This window comes from Chironomus tepperi, unplaced genomic scaffold, assembly GCF_022539635.2.
Source record: "Chironomus tepperi strain 1889 unplaced genomic scaffold, CSIRO-AGI_Ctep_v1 contig_445, whole genome shotgun sequence".
Classification (NCBI taxonomy): Eukaryota; Metazoa; Arthropoda; class Insecta; order Diptera; family Chironomidae; genus Chironomus; species Chironomus tepperi.
This window is the reverse complement of record NW_027226567.1, coordinates 4046464-4069401: the sequence shown is the minus strand read 5'-3', so window position 1 is coordinate 4069401 and position 22938 is coordinate 4046464. Positions and strand designations below refer to the sequence as shown.

Sequence of the window (22938 nt, the reverse complement as noted above, 5' to 3'; positions counted from 1 at the left end):
TAGGGTCCTAGTTTCCTAATCCATATTAAGGATACAACTTAATCAGAGCCTGTCTAAACCAATATACCCCAATTTGAGTCAAACCTAACCTTGATACACCTCCTAACTCAATAATCCACAATCCTGCATACCATCACACCAAGAACCCCTAACTCACCCATCCATCAAGCTCCCCAATTGTCTCCATTTGTCTACTAAGAAGCATGAAAAATTGATCATGGAATTTATCCCAACATCACAAGTACACAGCAGCCCGAGATATGCATAATATTTATGTCTAAAAAGAAACACCAGTAGCACAAATAGATTTCATCAAAGTCAATCACGATAAATGAAGTATTCTGTCCGATTTCATTGTTCCTCTTCTTCCATCTCCCATCACATACATATCCAATTTCAATTCCTTCACACCGTCATCTATACATACATCTCTCTTATTGTGGACCGTCGAGGCTGTCAGTCTTTTGTTAAACAACAGCACTCCTTTATGCTATGCGAAGAGTGACGCGCAAAAAAAAGAAGTGAGAGAGAGATAGAGAGAAGTTTAATATAATTTATGATGGTATCATTGGCTTCATTTTAACTTTTGCCGACAATATAAATTGTATGTATATATTAAAGTAATATCACAAAAATATTATACGCATGCTGAGAGTGAGTAAGAGACCAAATGAAACGAGATGTGTGAGATGAGGATTGAGATATGACATGTAGGGAAATCATGTGATGGACTTTCTTACCTCTTTTATTATTTCTTGCCACTTAATAACAACTCAACTTTATTTCATTCTGCTGCTGTTACTGTTGCTGACTTTTTTTTTTCGTGTTTATAAAAATGATATAAGTGAGAAAGGCACATACATTTCAAGGCAAACAAATTATTTTTTGTGTATCAATTGCCTTTATATCTTCTTTTGTGACTTTGCCGCAAATGAAACTCACTGTTGGCTGCTGTTCATATCATTCTTATGTATATTTATGATTGATTGATTTATATTGTTGGATGGTGCTACTTCTTGTGATACATTTCGTCTATTATGTAGGAGAAAATTTGTAGATTAGAGGTTAATGAGGAGGTTAATTATTTGATTTATTAGTGTAATCAATGACTTTTTTGGAGAAATTGATGCATTGAGTTGTTTATACTGCTTAATGTTGTTAGTCATTGGATGCTTGCCACTTTTTTCTATGCAGTAAGCTTGAAAACTCAATGAAAAAGTTAAGATTTGAAGGAAAATTTTGAGAAAAACTTTTCGAGGTGGAGAAAAAATTCAATTTTTAAAAATCCGTTAAAATTTCAAAATGTCACAAGAATTGGAATTCTTTTGATTGAGTTAATCAAAAAATCAATTTTCATTCAGTAAGCCCAAATAAAGCATAATCTAGAAAAATCCTTTCAATTTCAAAGAAAAAGTCTCCAACCGAGAACAAAGAGGCTCATCCAATCATCATCTCGATGACATATTCATCCGTCCTATTCCATCATTGAAATCTTTTTATATTTTTATTCTCATTTCATCATTCTTAATGCGCAGCTTCCAACTTACCATCCTATACCATTCGCTAAATAATTTCTTCTTCATTTTGTATCGTCTTCTTTTTATTGAACTGTCGAGGCATGAAAAAGATGAGAGATCACTAACCATCGCATCAAGCATATCTAGAAAACAGAAAATTGACATGTGAAATGTGTAAGCTTCATTTATGTGCCGGCATAAAAGATTTCTTCTCCATCACACATTCCATCATTTCGCTTCAATAAATTTTTTCTCCCTTTTTATTTTCAATAAATTTTTGACAAAAATTCTTTATGTCATTTTAAAAGCATTCCACGATGATGTAATTTTGTTGTTGTTATTCTACATCTATACTTCATTCCTTTGACGATTTTAAATTCCACAATTCTTCTTCTCACTCCCATCCCATTGTTTGTGATTTTTGCCGAATATTGTCGATCGATTTCGATTAAAATTGTGAATGTTATAACAGTCTAATGAGGCAAGATGAATATCAAACATGGACAACTCATTTATTTATTTATATTCATCTCCCCTTTTTGCTCCTCATTTTTTTTGTTAAGAACTTGATACCTTTTTATTCTCCTCTTTATGGCTTTTAAAGATACAACAAATTAATCATAATTTCATTTTAAATGTGCCGCTGCGGCATATATTGGGAATGGGATCATGTACACATACGTATAGAAGAAAGAATATGTTGTTGAAGAGATAAGGGGAAGTAAGGAAGGCATTGGAAAGAGGGACATGAGACGCATTTTGAGAATTGAATCCATTCTGTGGTTTTTGAGGTTAGGGACTTGGTTTAAGCTATTATTTCCTGGTTATTGGTTAGTTTTTGAGCCCTATAACATCAAAATCTAACAGGTCAACTCGGATTTTGCATGGAAAAGTCGATTCGTGTCAATCTCGAGTTGACTTCGAGTTCTGTTGAGTTTTGAGCCTTTTTGAAATTCTTCGCTAATTTCCATAGCTTTCGAACCCAAGCCTTCATCGAAAATTCCAACATCCAGACAATCCGACCACCAAACATCCCCTCAACATTTCACAAAACCCAGCTAAACAATAAATATATGTATGACGATAATGAGGCTTAATGAATGCGGTTCTGTGCTACCGAATGAAGCCGACCCTTCAAAAAAACTGTATTGAAGAAGAAAATTCTATTTTGCGGTTAATTTGAATGTTTTTTTTTTATTTCTCTCTCATTTCGCGAGTCGTTCACACGCTCGGTCACTGGATGAAACTACAGTTTTACTCTATTAATGACTCTCATCGATGAGAGTAATTTAGCTACTCGAATGTCAACGTAATTTTCAATTTAAGAGTTTTTTTTATTGTGTTTTATTGTTTCAATAATTCAAAATTTTTCGATATTAGTGGCGGAATGATTTCATGGTTGAATTAAAGACAGAAGAAGGAGATGAAATAAGAAAATTGATATTAATGAATATGAGCGCACCACAAGTTCTCGTCTCTCTTATTGTTCGTTCTTCTAAGGCGGCATCGGCACCGGCGCAAAAAAAAAAAAAAAAAGTTTGAAACTAATTAAGGTGGTATTGTAAAGTGTCAAATAATTTATTGAATATCAATTCATTCAATCGCAATCGCTTCTTATATAACCTTCAAGCATCTCTTTACAATAAAGAAATTCTTTTCATTTTTTTTTTATTTCATTTCTAAAGATTTCAAAATTTTCTTTTTTTTGCTGCTCAATTCTTTCACTTTTCGATCTCATATTTGTTTTTTCTTTACTTCACAATTCTTCTTCTTACTTTTTTGAGACTATCTACTTTTTTGTGTTATTTCTCTTTTTCCTTTCACCGCACAAGGCACATTTGCCGACTCTTTATGATTATTTCTTTCTTATTAATTGATCACATCGAAAAAGATTGCTGTTTAGCGGGTTGGATGAGAACAATTGAGTGTTTGGATGTCGATTGTGGCTTTAGGGGCTTTTGTGGCTGGGATGTGGTATTGAGGGCTGTCTGAGGAATGCTTTTGAGTCCTAATGTTGTGGATTTTTGGTTGATTTCAAGCATTAAGCCTCAAAATTGCATTATTTGACCTTAATAAGCTTTAGAACCTACAAAATATCCAGATTCAGACCTGAAGCCACCATAAGCTTCCTAGATACCCAACAGACAATCCCCATCATCCCTAAAATCTGCGCCTTATTCCCACAAACCATCAAAATCCTTTCCCAACTCATCTACATCGACTACTGCATAGGTGATGATGAATCGCGCAAACATCTAGTAGGGAGATGAGAACAATTGAGCACTTAATAGAATCGAACATTTTCGACTATTCTCAACCTTTTTTTTCCTACCTCTTCTTCACCTTTTTTAACTGTTCAATAATCATTTATATTGCTCAACAAAAAATTTTCAATAGATTTTTTTTTTAATGTTTCGAATTCAAAAAAAATTTGTGTAGAAAAGAGACACAAATGAGAAGAAAAGAGCTGATGACTTCATTTGTTTTATATCGAATAGAGAGTATTCTTATCGTATCAATTTTGTGGATTTTTACTTCTTTTGTGTTGTTGTTGTTGAGATTCTTCTTTATTTGCTTCTTATCATTTATTGAATATTTTTTGTACTGTTATGTTTGTTGAATTTGGGAGAAAATGTTGAGCTTTTGATGTTTGCCGTGGATGGGACTGATGAGTGTGAAATTTTTGGGAGTTATTTGGGAGAATATACAGTTTAGATAGTTAGAGTTAGTCTATTATTGGGAGAGTTTTATTGAGGTTTTCACTAGTTTTTGAAGAAATAATTCAAAATATTCATTTAAAAAGACGCAAAACTATTAAAAATGATGCAATAATGTTGAAAAAGATGCGATTACATTGAAAAAGATGCAAAAGTATTGAAAAGGATGCAATACAATTAGAAATAGACGCAAAAGTATGAAAAACGATACAAATTATTTAAAAATGATGCAAAATAATAAAAAAAGATGCAAAATTGTTAGTAAAAGACGCAAAAAGATAAAATTGATACAAAATATTGGAAAAAGATGCAAAATATTATTTTATGGCTTAAAAATGTCAAACAAATGATGCAAATTTGCAAAATGAAGCAAAAAAGATGCAAATTAAAATCCATATAAAATATAATTGACTCAATTTATAAACCAAATTTAATTCCAAACACTAAAATCTTATTTGCTTTTCATGAAGCCAAAAAAATTAATTCACTTCCCACATTCATGGAAATTTTTCTTAATTTTATTCGTTAATTAACCATGATCAACACTTTGCTCGACACAAAAGAAAACTTTTTATTCAAAACTAATTCAGTGAATTTTTTTACGGCACTTAAATGTTTATACTGTAGACAATAGTGCTGAATAAAACACTTTCTTTCATAAAAATTTAATTAATTTAACCAATTTTAGTTCAATTGTTAAGAAGATCAAATTAACACACATGAGAGCTACTTACCAATCAATAGTTTCGCTAAATCGTCCCCAAAAAGACTTTTTGAGGAAAAAATTTCAATTTCCACGGTCTTAAAGCACTTTAAGTCATTATGCGACATGTATGGTGAAATCAACAAAAATTTTCCACCAGACATACATTTTATGTCATGGCACAACAATTTTCAATTAACAAGCCAATTTTTCATGCTCTAATGAGCGCAATTATGAACGCGAGGAGGTAATAAATAACAAAATAAGCAAGCATTGCTGTCTTTTTTTTTGAATGTTCACTTCTATGATGCTGTAATTTCCACTTCATTTATTTCCATAGAATATAAATTGGCTCAATTGAAATTTGATAGAAAAAGAGTCATGACATTCTGTGTAAGAAGGATTTTGTAGCAACTTCCACCATTTTGTTAGAATTTCAATTTCAATTGTAATGAAAAAATATAAATTTCTGCATGAAAAGATATTGAAAAAGTTTTTCGGAGCACACAAAAAATTGTGGAAAATAAGCGAAACATTCAGAATTATGGAGAATTGAAAAAGTTGTAAGAACAAGTAGGGAAGAATTTGGGTGATTGTGTCTAGAGCGCATTTTTTACTTATGACTATTTAAATCTTGTAAATCAATTTTTTGAACATAAAATTGAAGTTCTGTTTGATAAAATTTCATAACTTTGAATTAACCTCAAAAATCCGAATTCCTAACCTCAAAAAATCCAAAACACCAAACCTCAATTCTACGCAAAAATCTGACAAACCACACCACAACCTCCTCAAAATCAAGCTACACAAAACTTTTTGTTACATGAAATACGAGATGAAAAACTTTTTTTTCCATCCATAACCCCTCAGAATAGAGTCGATTCAGTAGAATTGTATTTTTTTTTTTTTTCATGCAATAAAAAGAAGAAAATAACAAGAAAATTTCTTTACGTCAGCCATTGCTGTATATAAAATAGGCACAATGGGGAAAATTTTATTCATTTTCATGAAGCGCAAAAAAAGGAAAAAAAAAAGTTTTTTTTCCGTACCGTACCCTGTCAAGTAGCAAAGAACACAAGGAGATATTGAAAATATACAACAAGCAGCATCATCATCAACGGTAATAGAAGGACATAGAGTAGTAAACACATAATGGCATGCTTGTTATATAGCATACACTTGAAATTTTTTTTTTTTGTATGTTTCCTCCCCGATAAGCGGTTTATCTTCCCATTTCACTCAACTGCTGTTACTCCCTTCGATGTTGAGTCACATATAGCATCTCTTGCTGTATCTTTCCACCCACCCCACTCACTCATGCTTTATGCTTGAAAAAATTTTCCCGCAATTTGCTGTTTGTTATGATGACTCTCAAATGCTTCTTTGTGCTCAGTACTTGGAAAAAAATAATTTTTTTTTTCTTTCTTGATTTTTCCTCATTTATGCTTCCTTTTTTACCCCATTTGATTTCAACTGAATGCTTTAGTAATGAAGGGGTTGTGGAGTAAAAATGGAGGAAATTAGGGGGTTGGATATAGAGATATGATGATGAATGAGAATAATTAGTTTACTTCCTGAAAATAAATGACTTGATTTTATATGAACTGTGTGAGTTTGGGAATGATTTGGGAATTGCTGGATGTTTGGTGTGGATTTTGATAATGGATTTGAAAATTTAGAGATTTTATGATGTAATGGGGGATGAATTATTCATTATTATGTGATTTTCTGCAAAACAATACAGATTTAAGACAAAATTGATGCAAAAGATTCAAAATTTGATGCAAACTGTCAAAAAATGAAGCAAAAAACTGTAATTTAACTCAAAATAAGGCAAAAATGAGATGCAAAAAGGTCAAAGTGACATAAAGTGAGGCAAATAGAGACGCAAAAATTCAAAAACTGATGCAAACTGTAACAAACTGCTGCATAAGTTCAAATTATTGATGCAAAACCTAAAAAACGGTTGCAAAAATTCAAAAAAAAAATGCAGAAGATTTAAAATTGATGCAAAAATTTTACAAATTGAAGCAAATGCTAAAATAAGAAGCAAAATATCCGAATTTAACAAATTTATTCAGAAAACGGATCCAAAAAAAGATGCAAGATTCAAAAATTCAAATTTACCCGTCAAATATTGATGCAAGAATACCTAAATCAACCACAAATCACCAAATCAAAATTCATTTTCTTCAAAATTTGACTATAAAAATCATCAAACCATATAAAAATCCATCCAACCATCAAAACATCCTCTTCAAAAAACCTAATTTCCTCACAAAAAAAAATAACCTCCATTATTCCATTCTATCCAACAATTTCAATTAATTCATAGTCATGATGAACATTTGTCTCTGAATAACTTCCATTCCAATTCTAACAACAACAAAAAAAAAGTGCTTCCTCTTCGTTATAGAAATGATAAATTTCCACATGGAATAGAATCTGCATGATGCTGAAATTGTATATATATATTAAAATGTGTGCCTGCACATATACACAAGCGAGTGAGAGAGAGAAGGAACAAAATTTATTCATAAATGTATTTTTTCCGCTTACTTGCCTTTTTTCATCTTTCCTTCTTTTTTTTTGTGCTGTTACTTCACCCATCAACACAAAAATTTGTAATAAAAATATAAAATGAAATGTAATAAGAGGGGTTGTTGCGATGCAGTGTATATATATGTATACACATGATGATTACTCTTTGCTGCATAAAATGTGCCTCTCCTTCTCGACTCGAATGTTATTAAAAAGGCAATAAAAATTCATTAACAAAATGGTGAACGCAATTTACTTTCAGCTGTTTTTCCATTTTTTTTTCTGTTGCTTTACAATGACGATGTTAATTCTTTTGTTGCTTATTTTTTTTTATTCCTCCACTCTGTACAGCCTTTCTTTTTAACAAATCGTAAATTTCATCATATAAATTTGACATAGAAAAAGTATAAAGTTTATGATCCACTCAACAGCACAGATATACTTCACATAATAATTTCTCATATTATTTTTTTTTTGATGTAAGAACAACGCGCACAACACTTTAATTATTGCCATTATTAATTTTTATTGCCCACCGTTGACTATTAAAAATAATCTGATTAAGTTTGATATACAAAAATAACAAAAAAAAATGTTTGGTTTTCTTGTGCGATGTCTGGCTGGCTAATAAAAGATATTCTTTTGGTGAAATGAAAAATTAACGACTTGTTCAGTCATGTCCAAAAAATGAGGCATCATATGAAGCTAGGGATGAAATATTTTGTGAATTTGGCTGTTTTGATGGATATTTTTGAGATAATCAAGGATTTTTAAGTTATAGAGACTTTTATTGGCGTCTATGAAGCTTATCATAGCTTATCATAGCGCCGTAGATTTATTATGGCTATAATTTTCATGGACAGGTATTGGATAGAAGGCAATAAAGTAGAATTTATGAGTTAGAATCGCTCAAATGGCTGAAAAGGTGCAAAATTAGTTGGAATTTTAACATTTTGATTGAAAAATGTTACAATTTTCTCTAACTTACCTAGTTTGCTACCAGTGGACTTCCATGGACTGCCTCAGATGGTGCCTAAATCAGGCTCTAACTGACTCTCTAAATTGCATTAAAATTTCATCAAAAATCTTTTAAAAAAATTCAAAAAATGCTTCAAAAATCAAAAAACAATAAAAATCCTCCAAAAAACCAACAAAACTTCAAGCCACAGCACACCAACTGACCACAACTTGTTTCCAGTTGCAACAAAAAAAAAACTACAGAAATAAACAAAGCGAAAAAAAAAAATTAGCAAAACCACCTCATTAATCATAAATGCAAATTTAATTATGTTTCATAAGAGACAGTCGCTCGAAAGACATTGTCATATACAGTCGCGCTATAAAGTGGTAAAAAAGACAGTCATTTATTATAATTGTAATGACATAGGAGAATTTATTTTGTGAAATTTTTTATTATGCCGCAAACACTCACAGCTTCTTCTCTTTAATTATACCTTTCGTCTTTCTTGCTGATTACTGAAAACACACAGGAATCAGCGATATTTTGGTAGCCGAAAAATATTAAAAAAAATAAAATTTCTTCGAAAAGAAACTTGTTAAAAAATGTTTTTTTTTTTGTTCATCGATTCTTAATGTATTAAAAAATTTTATGAAAAATTCTTTTCTTTTTGTGGACGAGAGTAAAAAAAATATATAAATTTTGCTATAGAAACATAAAATCGATTTGCTTCTTTTAATGTATGCAAATTAATGTCTAAAGAGAAGTTGTAAGAAGAAGTGAGACGTTGGATGGAATGTTCTTTTGAGGAATATAATCGATAAGTTATTTAATTTTCAACAGATGGTTTGAGTAAATGAGTTGGGAAGGGCTTTGAGAGGGTCTGAAAGGGTCTTAGACGCTTGATGGTTGGCAATTCTTCAATTTTATGGATTATGGAGGTTCATTCTTGATTTTAGATTGTCAAGGTTGTCATTTTGTAGCAATAATTCATAATTGTAGCTCTGCAATTTAAGATTCCCGAACAGATAAGAAGCATGCAACACAAAATTTAGCATGTTCTATTAAATTCATTGAGTATACTCATTACAGCGCCCATTTAGATGAGTATGTTCATTGTCTGTTAGAGATTAACGGCAATCTAAGTAAAATCCATCAAAATTACCTCACAATCTTCAATAAAACCTTCAAAATCCGCTCTAAATCCAAACTTTTCATTCCTAAATTTCCCAAAATTCATCTAAAAATTTGACAAAATGCTCCTAATAATCCTCAAATCCATAAAACATGCCAATTTAAAATATTAAAATGTGATATCGCACAGAACAAAAAAAAAGCTTTTATTTCTCTAACGATAATAAAATTGATACATACTTAAAAGAAATCTCCATCCATGGACACATAAAGAAAAGAAGGTCCTCCCGGGTAAGTGATTTTGTTCTTTTCATCCACATCGCATTTTTTTTAATGTTTGGATATATATTGGAATCAACGGGCGAGAGAGAGGACAGAAAAATCATTTTGTTTAACTCTTTTTATGGCACGGCACGTGCTATTAACCAAATTGAAGATTTCTCTTCATCATCGTCGTGTTTTTTTAATCTTTATGCCACAAAAATCTACCCGAAAAAAAAATGTAAAATACAAACAAGGCAATCGAAAATTCGATGAAGAATTATGGATTCCTGGAGACGACAGAGAACGAATTTGAGGCTCTTTGGACGAAAAGAAAGAAGTGAGATATGAAAAAAATGTTAATTTTTTTTTGTGTAGCGTCCAAACTTATCTATCCAGACGAACAACGACGACGAGATTTTATGTGATTTTATCGAGAGATATGCAGATTAATGTGTTGATAAATAATCTTTTAATACTTCAAAACTAGCTACTGTATGAGCTTCTTAAAGAGAGATGAATAATTTTTTTTTTTGTTGGATGTTTGGGATCTGTTTGTGGTCTTTATTTTGCCTGGATGAACGGTAGTGCTTTTGGTGAATTTGCTACTGTGGATGAAGATGTTGGAATTTTCTGAGAATTTTAGGGATTTAATGATTTTGTTCCTGTATTAAGACGTAGAAGCATATTGACACTTGCTGGACCCAAAGTGATGCCAATTGACAAGCTAAGAAACCTAAACCAACTTCTAGAGTCCTTCAGAGCAATTGATTCAAGAGCTGGTCGTTCATCAGTTATGTCCATCGAAATTGAGATTTGATGAGCTTCTTCTCTCTTCCCAGATTAATATTAAAGGCATCTTAAGCAATCTCATCATCAATATTACCAAATAATCTAGATCTCCCTCTTAAACCATGACCATCACCAACAAATGTCCCCAATTCAACATGCAATTATAAATTCAAATTTCATTTCCTTCACTATCAAATCCAACAAATTGACACCTTGACTTGCATTCAGCAACAAACAAAAAAAAAAATCATCATCCACAAGTCAATTCATTTAACTAATTAATCAGAACTGTTTGAAACCCAAAAAAAAAATATTTGTTACAGCAATAGCTGTCAACTGTATCCATTCACCATCTCGTGTACACATTCATAATCCTAAGCATTTGCACAATTCAAATTAAACAAACAAGCTCGTTGTTTGCCATCAAAATTGCTAATTAAGTGATAAATATTTTTTTTTTTTATTCCTTCTTCATCTCTCAATTTTTATACATTCGTGTATGCTTCTTTCTATCCACAAGCATATGCGTGTATAAGCAAGGTCCATATAAAATCAAAAGATTAATGATCAATTGACGATTATCAACGTGATGTGAAGGTTAATAAAGAAATTTTCTTAAACGTTTATCTCATTTTATGCAGTCATGATATCGACTTACAAATTTCATTTATGTCACGTGTCAATAAGTAAATTTGTTATGCATACACACTTGGGATATATCAAATTTGAGAATGAGGTTATATCCGTAAAAGCAGTAGGTGTGCTGTACAATGAAAATATTTACTTTTCACTTGTCGAGGGAGGAACGAAGGAGAAAGAATCTTGAAACTCAATCGACAAAAAGTTGATGACAAAATTGAATTAATTTGAGCACCAATCTAGCATCTCAAATGTAACAAGATAAACATAAATTAAATTTAGATACATTACGCTACTTTTATTTCCACCCTCTATGGTAAAAGGCTGATAATAGTGAGAAAAAGAATTCAAATAGCAAATAACACATAATGGGCCCTCGAGCATAATAAATACATAAATTATCACTTTATATAGCCATAAGGAGCATTCCCTTAGAAAAATAACATTTTTCTTCCCTTTTTTCATCAACAACAACATTTGAGGCGTTGGTGTTTCTATGACTTGCTCGTAAAAATAACAATTCATGTACATGAATGGTTAAAGCAGAACTGTAGGATGGAAATAGAACATTTTAATTCAATTGAATTATGTAAACATGAGGAAAATGAGAAAAATTTGAACGAGAGGAAAAATTCATGAATTTTATTAGGAACGTCTGTTAGTTGTTGATGTTTTTCCCATGAAAAATGAGAGCTGCTGGGTGCGAAAAGTTAGGGGAAATTCCAGAAAATTGATTTTGAAAGTTTTAAGGATTCAAAAGAATTTTGAAAAATCAAAACTTTGAAGATTTTAAATCAAAATTCATCAGCAATTTACTTTCAAATCCAGCAGACTTGCCATTTCGAACTACCCAACCACAACAATAATATCCATCTACTTATCATTAAATCAATAACTTTTCACTGCTGAACACATAAAAAATCCATTTTTCATTTTATCGTCTCCGACGTGACTCAAATCGAGGCCAATAAAAATGGTTAATGGATTGATTGCAAGTAATTTCATAAATCTACATTACCCCGCCATTTATACAAAAAAAAAAGCTTTACCCTATATCAATCCATAAAATATTGTTTCATTAATAATTTTATTGGCAATGAAAGTCTTAAAATGTCATAAATTTGTATTAGAAGTTGAAATGGATAAAAAAAAAGCTGAAATTATTCCCTCAAAAAAATGAATTTTTCTTTTGTTTGCTGTATCGTAACTGTCATATCAATGATACCCCTTTTCAAAAAACTATTATAGTCAGTCACACACTGAAAAAAACAGTTGCAAAAAAAAATTCTTTTGTTGAGGCAAAAAATTGATAAATTTTTCTCATTCCCCTCGGTCCCTAGATTATGACAATCAACTGTGAACAGAAATTAATTGAAATTTTTTTTTAGATTCCATAATCACGCCTTTACAATTTCTAATAATAATCATGACAATCATGTGACGATGAGTTTCTTTTGCATTGTTGCAATTTTTTTTCGACATCCATAAATACATGAAAATGAAATTTTTATTGTTTGAGGGGTTGAAATTCCAACCAATGTTTACATTTCGGATCAAAATATTTCACAAATGGGCTGCGCATAGATTCTCTTTTATAGACAAAAATAAACACATACATTCGATAGAGTGAGTAGAAAAAAAGGTGTTAATAATACCGATTGTGATGCTTTTTGTGATGTTCCGGGGCTTCGACAAACAACACACCAAAAAAATCCATATTTGATTTATTGACACAGTTATGAAATTTTAAAGGAATATTGACAGAAGTTTAAATTTAATTAAAATTAATTGATTATGTTCCTCTTTTTGGAGGGAAATTAAAGTAATAAGGAATATTAATTGAAGTTTTATTAATGTTAATGATGAGGAGAAATGGAAGGACGACTTAATATTGAGGATTAATTTAAATATGATAAATTGAACAATTTTAAATTTAAATTCTAGAATTTAAAATTTTTGGACAAAAGAATTTGAAAAATAAATTCAAAATTGTTAAAAGAAATTAAGGAATTGATGGCAAAAGCATAAAATTCTAGAATATTATTGAAATTTTGGTTCAAATTGAAAAGAAAATGTTTTAAAAATTCGAAAAAAAAAATTTCAAATTCAAAAATTCATTCAAAAATCAAAAATTCAACCAAATTTCAAACCAAATTCAAAAGTTCAATAAAATTTCAAAAATTCAATCAAATGCAATCAAATTCAAAAATTTAATCAAATTTTAAAAATTCAATCAAAATTCAATAAAAATTCAAAATCTTAATTCAAAAATTAAATTAAACTCAAAAGTTCAATCTGAATTCAAACAATTATTCAAAATTCAAAATCTTAACTCAAAAATTCATTCAACATTCAAAAAAATCAATCAAAACTCATAAAAATCAATCAAAATTAAAACAAATCGCTAAATAGCACATAAATTTACCTCAAAAAAATGCAATAATATCTAACAGATCATCTATTTACAGGCGTAAATCCAAGAAAACAACGCAGAGAGCGAACAACATTCACAAGAGCTCAACTCGACGTTCTCGAATCATTATTTGGCAAGACTAGATATCCCGATATTTTCATGAGAGAAGAAGTTGCACTGAAAATTAATTTACCGGAATCAAGAGTTCAGGTATGTACATATATTCGCGATTTTAAAAGGTTTCTTTAATGAGCAAAAAAAAAAAAAAGAGAGAATTTTTAATTGACCGCTAAAGTATATTAAGTAACGATGATCATAATTTTATATCCGCCATTTTACTGGTCAAGATCCAAAAAAAGAGAAGACTTAAGAAGAGGAGATGAAAAAAAATATAAAAAAAATGCGATTCGTGATACCAAATGAAGCTGAAACAATCATTAAAAAACCATTCTTGTTTTGTGTGTTTTTAAAGCAGAATAAAGCAAATAAACATGAAGAAGATATTGATGATCAATTTTTTGTGTTGTTTAAGGCACAGTGACTATACAGGAATATAAAAAAAAAAGTATTCGTTGTGTTGTTAATTCATTTGGCAGACGAAAATTCACATAAATAACATCAGACTTATATAAATTTTATACATTTTGTGTCAAGACAGAAGGAGAAAGAAAATCATGAGACCTTGACCACTTTCATGGCTCAACAATAAGCAGCCAAAAAATACCAGCATTTAATTCCATTCGCCTCTTTTTTTATCCAATTTCATAAATCAAACATAAATTTTTTTATTCTTTTCTTGGACTTCCATTTCTATGTTTTAATGGAATAAATTTTCATAAATTTGCTGTTGTTGCCTCTCTTCTGGTTGTCCATAATTCGTGTAAGGCCATTGTTTGTGAGCAAAATTAACTTGAATATGTATGAAAAATTTCCTACTCAGACATTCGCCTTTTAATTTATAAAATATTAAGTAAATACATTTGTGGCAAGTCTACTTTTACAAACAGTGAAAAATTTGTATAAAATGCCATTAATTATAAGTCTTGACTACATGCTTAGTTGTTTGTTTCGGGCGCTAATAAATTTTCCCTTAGTTATGGTAATTAATTGTGTGGTTCCGTCATGATTTTTTGAGGAATTTTTTTCTCATTGAAATATTTCTTTAAATTTTAGAATTTTTTTGAAAATGGAAGCAGAAAAATTGGCTTGAATAATTTTTTGAGGTTAAGTGAAGTTTTGAATTTGAAATTGAAAGTTCTGACCGGTTCTGACATGGTTCTGACTGGTTCCGACTTGATTCTGACTTGAAATTACCGTAATTCATTTTCCAATTTTACTGAAATTCACACAATTTAGAGAGTCTTGATTTAGTTCCGATTCTCAAAAGTACATAAAATCCCGACTATACCTTGAAAAATTCTCAATTTCAAATTCCAAAATACCAAAAAAATCTCAAAAACCTTAACTTCATTTCTAAGAATCCATCATCGTCCCTAACCCCCCTCAAAATCACAATCGCAATAAAATTTTCATATAAATCCCAAACCCAATGTAATTCCAAAAAGGAATAAAAAAAAAGTCCTTCTGAAATATAACACAGCAAACATTATGAGATCGAAAACAGCTGTGATTTTTCACTTTTACAAGATTTATTTTTTTGCGCCATTCTAGAGTGAGAAATAGAAAGAAAAAAAAAGTTTGTTATTTACACATTCAGCTAGAAAATATATTTTTATTGATGTTTGTCGAGGACAAACAAGGAACCCGAAATTGAGCAGAAACAATAATTGATATAACACGAAGTGTTTACTTTACAAACATTACATTTCTGTTAACAAAACAGCAACGAGAAGACGGAGAATATTCTTTTGGACTTCTGTGCTGGTTATTTTGCCGACGGCGAACTGAAATGTGAAGCAAGAAAGGAGAAAGGCAAAAAATGAGAATGTTGTGTAATTGACACTCACTTACGAATGTGAATGTAGATGTTTGTGCTATAATTTAATTATTGAATATTTCGTTGCTGTATTTGCTTAATGGATTTTCTGTTTCTATGCTTGATATTGGAATAGAATATTCATGTAACTGCCAAGACATTCACAAGTGATGTCTTGCTAGGCATATAGAATAATATCATCAAAATAACGGACATCATACCTGAATACCTGAAAAAAAGTCAGTGACTGGAATCCCAATAAATGCATTTTACTGGCTGCAAAAAGGCAGAACATCAATATTGCTTTCTTTAACCTATTTTTTTTCGTCAGCCGCCTTGCCATGCCATTTCATGCATCATATAACATTACACAAACATAAAAAAATCAATTGAACTTCTAAAGTTTCACGAATAAGAAATGCACATTCAGTATAAAGGAATCCTCAAATTACCTGATATTGCAGTACAAAGGTGTTGACGTTTCAATAACCACTCGAAAGTACTCAAAAAAAGGAAATTTTTGTTAAGAAATCATACAAAAAAAAATCACAACAAAAATATCAAATTACAATTTTCTTTTACCATAATTGCATGTCTTTTTTTGGGTACATACAAAATATTATTGATGATCTGTTGATGATAAGGAGCTAATTGAGAAGTAATTTGAGTGTGGAATGCATCATGATGCACACATAAATAGAGACAAACTGTCTAGGGTATAAAGATATAAAATAGGAAAAAGGCACAATTGTTATAGCTCAGGAATGTCGAAGAAAGGATAAAAGAAGCAGGAGAAGAAGAAGAAGTAAAAAAAAACTCGTTTTTTAACAGACTTTCAGGTTTTTCTCTCTTTTTTAAGCAAGAAGAATGAATTCATTTCTCATTGATTAAGATTCAATCAGATGTACAGCAATAATAATAAACGAAAGGAATTGAAAAACCAACAGTTTTGGGCATCATAATAAAAAAAAATGAAATGCATTCAATTTCTATAATGACGTCTGTTATAAAGCAATAAATAATATGAATCTGTCTGATTGAATGAATTTTAATGAATTAATTAAAGGATATTTGAAAGATAGATGTCTATTCTGTGGATGGATACGGGTTGTAAAGAAATTGTTAACTAACTGTAACTGGCCATGAATTGAGGATGATGTTAAGACTGTAAAATAAAAAAGTTTGAAGGATTTAGATGAAGGAAATGAGACGCATTTTGGATGCTTATCTGAATTGATGCAAAAAAATGACAATATTTGATCCCATAGGAACAGATTTATAGAATCTGATTGAATTTTGAGAATCGAACTCGGAAGTTTTTGGATATTACTTCAGTCACGACTGTGCTAATTGTAATGCCATGGACTATATTATAACTATGAATATGATCTTGCAAATACTCATATATATTAAGTCATTCAATTTTATCAATCCAAGCCAAATTACCAACCAAAATCTCAGACAATAAGACAAAATTCTTCAAAACCTCCTCCATTACTTCCCCAAAAACTCCTCAAACCCTTCTACAATTCTTCACAGCACCATCCAACAATATCACAACCAACAAACATAAAATAATAATAATCAATATTCATCCACACACATATGATATCATAAATCATAAAAGTAAACAACACAACACCCTTCCATTCATCCCTCAATCCACTGATGATGATGATACACAAATTTTTTTATTTGATTTTATTACACAGACAATGACTGACTTGCATTTGATATGCTTGAAATTAGATTTTCTATCTCACGATTTTATGAATTTCTTCCGGAATTAATTAGATGTGAATGGTTTGGTAAAAAAGAAGATTTGAAAGTCTCATAAGGGATTAAATTTCATGTTTAAAGGACATAAGCAGTTCCAAATGAAGGTCAATGAATTTTTAAAAAAAATATTTTTTAACAACAGCTGAATGTTGCGGCTGTATTTACACAAAAAAACTGACATAACATTGCAGAATTCTTTGGGCTAGTTTTGGGTTCCAAAAAACTACAAAAGAAATTCTTTTTGTGTCTCTTCTTTACTATCCATTTTCGTATTCGATGACAAATCGAAATGTCACATTATTTACATCATTGATGAAATATTGATGATCTTAATGGACATTCCAAACATATGAATAGAAGAGAAATTTCTCTCTATTCTTGATAAAAATGAATATTTAAATACTTGAGATGAATAGAATGAGAAGAATGGGAAAAAGAAGAAGAAGTGCATTTGTACGATACAAGATCCATCATTAAAGTGGAAGAGATTAAAATTCTCAAGGGCTTCTCATGTCGAGTGGCATATAACAAACAATTTTATTTATTTTTTCTATGTGGATTAAAATATCCTCCTTACTTTTTTCCACCAAGCCAAATACAAGATATGTCTCCAAATAAGGAAGAGAATAGTCGTACAATGTATATATGTAAAGTCCTTGTATAATTAACAATAAGAAGAATTGCAATGGCATGGATTAATGTTATTTCATTTTGTGGCTGCTTACAATAGAAACATAAAAATTGTTGAGGATTGTACACATATTGAGACATTGCCTTTTTTGTTAAAAACATGCGGGGATGAATCTTGTAAAGAATTTTTCTTTACAGAATGGAATTAAGAGATTTTTCCTATTGTATTTAAGGTTTTTCCCCCTTTTTTCCGTGTCTTTTGCATTGTTTATTTAACTTCTTAAGCATCAATATGGCTTCATTTGATTCGGGGATTTTCATACATGGAATTAAAGTGTTGAGAGGAGATTGGGATGGCTTTAAGGATGTTGAGGATTGATATTTTGGAAATTAGAAGGTGGATTTAATTTAGAAGTCGATATTTGGGGTTGATTCTACAGTTTATGTAGCTTATCATACAGATTGTAGGTTTATGGACTCAAATTTGACAATATTTAGAATTTAACTCACTTTGGGCGCTTCAAATTGATCCTAAAAAGACAAAAGTGCAAAAGAACCAGAAATTGACTTGACCCTAACTTACCATCAACTAACTAATCATCATTCCCATTAAATACCAAAATATGGAGTCCCAAACCCCCAGAGTCACTAATCAATTGTCAAACCATTTCAAAAATCAATTACAACAATGCACAACTCCCAAAGCTGTCAAATTTTGCATAAATAATCCACTCAAAAAGCGCATAAATGTCCATAAAAAACCCACAAACATCAAGCTATAAGAAATCTCAACATGACGTTAATAAAAAGTCAAATGAACATCAAACAACTGAAATTCGATACGCTCAATTCAATTTTGTTCTGGGAGAGAGCAAAATAAGGAAGAGATTGTTAATGGATTTTTATTATGTCAGGTTCTTTATGTAAGCAAGCATGAATGAAAAAAGGGGGAAAAATGATGATAATGAATATGTAATTGGAAAAATGGGAAAAATCAAAGTAATTTTCCCTTCCTGACAAATTGCATGCTCTTCCAACAACATTTGCTTTACTTTCCACCCTCAATAAAATTTGTGGATAAAATTTCACAACAATGGTACGAATCACTTGTGCTGCTGAATAGGGGAAGAATTATTTTAATGAGTTTCCTTAACATGTGCCACATTTATGCTCATCTCTTGTCTATCCTACAGCTATTTCACACTGAAAGTTGATACTTTATTTTTTTTTTGTATTTAAAGAATCTCATTGAATGCGAAAATTGAAATTTAATTTACTTTTTTTTTTATATTCATCCACTCTTTTAGTCATTCACAAATAAAAAAGAGTGAGTGGGAAATGAAATAAATATAAAAAAAACTGCAATTCAGTGTGTTTATTTGATTACACAGAGATTTTTTTTCCTCTCTGTGCCATTTTCATGCCCAACAAAGCGAATGATATGTTTATTTCGTTTGATGATAAAGTCTTCAAAATAGGGGATTTTACTTTTTTTGCGGTTTAAAAAAGGGATGAAATTAATTTAAAAAAGCGAATCTATTCAATAGCAGCACTTGATTGTCTTCTAAGATCTTTAAGTCGTTAATAATTTAATTCGAATCTTTTTTTGCTCAATTCAAAATCAATTCCAATAAACTTATTCTAAATTTCTCAATCTTCCACCCAATCCAGGTATGGTTCAAGAATCGCCGAGCCAAGTGTCGACAACAATTGCAACATCAAACCTCGTCAGCAACATCGAATCTCAATAGTTCAAAAACAACATCGGGTTCAGCAAATCGTAATGCAAATTCCACCTCAACATCATCATCATCATCAAGTAAAACAACAAATACAACAAGTAATTCAACAAATAATTCATCAGGCGTTTCAAAATCGTCACATATAAAAGTGACACCAACGCACGCACTGTCAGCAAATGGAAATAATTCTGGCAATTCTAATAATAATAATAACAATAATAATAATTCATCAAATAGCACGAGTGCATCATCGAATGCTGTCAATAATAGTTTAGGTGCTTTAAGCACAGCAAATCATCATAGTACATCATCGCCTATATTACCAATAACACCATCGACATCTGTGAGTCCACCAATTAATGTCATATGCAAGAAGGAGCTGCCATATCATCATCAAAATGGTCTTGGTAATCAAAATATTAATAATGGTACGATGGATATAAAGCCAGGTTCAGGTGGATCATCTGGATATGATAGTCTCAAGGATAGTGATTTGGGTATTACATCAGTACATCATGCATCATATCTTAATATTAATTCACGTTTGAGTCAAACAGGCGGTAATTTAACACCGCTTGGATCAAATTCATCAATCATGACAACACCATCGCCACCAATAACACCACAGGCGAGCGGTCCATTATCATATGTACCAAATCATGAATCCTACAATTTTTGGCATAATCAATATAATCAGTACAATCCGAATAATTATAATACACCATCATATTATACACAAATGGATTATTTTAATAATCAAAGCCAATCGGGATACAATATGAGTCATACTGGCTATTCAACATCAAATTTTGGCCTCTCTGGTGGTGCAATGAGTGGCGCAATGGCCTCACAAACATTCTCGCCTGATTACATGACACAGCAAGATAAATATGTGAATATGGTATAGGATTAGGATTAAATGTGTTAATAATCACTTTTTTTTTTCAATATACATAATAATCATTAATTTCTTGTATGTTCTCATCATATCGTCTTCAATTATTTAATGTTTTTTTTTAATTCTGCTTGGTTATGTTGAGATTTTTAAGAGTCGATGGATATTTTAGTTAGAAAATGCTTGAAGCTGAGATAGTTTTTTTATTTCGTGGGATTAAATTGAGTTAATTTTGATTTGGGGGTGGTCTTGGGGTTGGCGGTTGAGATTTTGTGGATTTTTTGATGGAGTTTGACCTTAGAAATCATGCAAAATTGGATTTCCTTTTAATTAATTCAAAAAACAATGTGAATTTAAGGATAAAATTGATTGGAATCTTCCAAAGTACCCCAAGCGGGCAGAAATACATTATAACTAGTTGAGGGCAACTTAATGTCCAGTTGATGACTAGTTCTAACGTATTTCTGTTTACTCGAATATCTTTAGGACATTCCGGCATAAATTGCAAATTCAAAAAGTCAAACTAGCCTCAAAAAATCCACAAAAATTCAACAAACCCCCCCAATGACCTCTAAATACCCCCCTTCATACTCATTCATATCATTTCAATTTCCAATCTAAATTTTGCAACCACGCAGATGGAATGTAAAAAAAACTGTGAAGAGTTAAATATAAAAGCTTAACGATGAGTGACAACGAATAAAAACCACACGATAATTAAATTAAATTTGTATAAAAAAAAGATGATGATAAAAGAAAAAAATTTTAATTAAGTTAAAATAATTAATAATTGAGAATAAAAAAAAATTGCTTTTAAAGTGACCGATGGTAAAAAAAATATAAAGAATATATCAACTGAGTTCATATCATCAATAATTGAGACAAAAAGTGAAGATTTAATTAAGCTTAAAAAATTTGTTATTTATGTCCTTCAATTTTTAATTCCTTTCTTAAATTTAATAAATTTATATCAATTTTTTCCTTTGCCATAGACACATGCAGGGGTGTAGCCTGAATATTTTAAATTAAATTTAATTAAAAATGCAAACAAAAAATTTAAAAATAAAAAATACGTTACAAAATAAATAGTTTTCTAATTCTCGGAGGGATGCCCCCTTAGCTGCACCCCTGACCACATGCCTTTCCCTTACAAAATCAACAATTTATTTTACTGAATAAAAAATGGAAAACATTTTTTGATGTCAAAAGAAGACAAAAAATTTTCCAAAAATGAAACCTCACGGCAATCACAAAAGATGGATTATATTTTCACTTCAAAGGGCATTTTTCGAGACTTTTCCTTTTCATTTTTTTCTCTCATTTTTTCTTTAAAGCTTTCCTTTTTGTCGTGCAATGATTTTCCTTTCCTTAAAAATATACGAAAATTGCGAATAAAAATCTCTTTTTTTATTCGAAAGATTCTCAAAGTTGCTGTAAGGAAGATTCTTATTTTTGTATAGCAAAAACACAATGTTGAATTCATTTTTTTAAAAAATTTATTATTATTAAAAATTTAAGATGACTATTTTTTGAGAATGGAAGCTGTTTAAAAAGTCTTGGTTTGGGTCTTTGATCTTTGGAATTTTTTTGACATCTATTTTGAGAGCTGTAGGTTGACATAACAGAATTCGATGTGATGAAACTAGCATGGCACCCTCAAAATTACTAAAAATATCAATTTAAGCCGATAAAAGTCACATTTTTAATCAATTTGCTACAATTTATAATTTATAATATCAAAAATGTCATTTTTGTCGGCTTTTTTTGACTATTTTTAAGCAAATAAAACAGAAGTTATTTTTAAATTTCTCTAAAATCATCAGAATTATTTAAAAAAGTCTCAAAGATCAAACACCCAACCCAGAATAATTTATAAAAAATATACAACGATGCCGATTGATGTCCCTCCTTAGTTTCCAATCTCAAAAATAATCTCAAGTTGAAATCTCTTGAAAAAAAATGAACAAAATAGAAAATAAATAAAAATAAAAAAAAAATCCTTTGATAAAATTGATATAAAAAATTGTGAAATATTATAAATATGAAACTAAATAATATTAATAATTATGAATAATTATAAATTCTGTAAAATGCTAAATGAAAATTCTTGAAAAATTATAAAAATTGAACAAAGAAGATTTAAAATGAAAAATTTTCAAAATAAAAAGTGAAAAATTATATCAAAAAAAAAGGTATTTTCATGCAAAAAAAAATTGTAGACTAAGCGGAAAAAATAACATAAAAAAAATTATTAAAAAATTAATTATAGTTATTATCATGG

The 22938-nt window shown here is 30.2% G+C and overlaps 1 protein-coding gene across 5 annotated transcripts in view; it reads left to right on the top strand.

Moving 5' to 3' along the window:
- oc (homeobox protein OTX2) overlaps positions 1–22602 on the top strand; it is a 43494-nt gene extending 20892 nt beyond the window's left edge. For 2 of the 5 annotated variants that reach the window (XM_070650494.1, XM_070650493.1), the window contains exons 3-4: positions 13731–13885; positions 19692–22602. In XM_070650494.1, the coding sequence (XP_070506595.1) occupies positions 13731–13885; positions 19692–20669 (1133 nt within the window). In that variant the 3' untranslated portion in view covers positions 20670–22602. Of the gene's footprint in view, positions 1–9926; positions 10172–13715; positions 13886–19691 lie in introns of those variants that run through there. The other 3 variants (XM_070650492.1, XM_070650491.1, XM_070650495.1) reach the window with 2 other exon arrangements.
- The last annotated feature ends 336 nt before the right edge of the window (positions 22603–22938 follow it).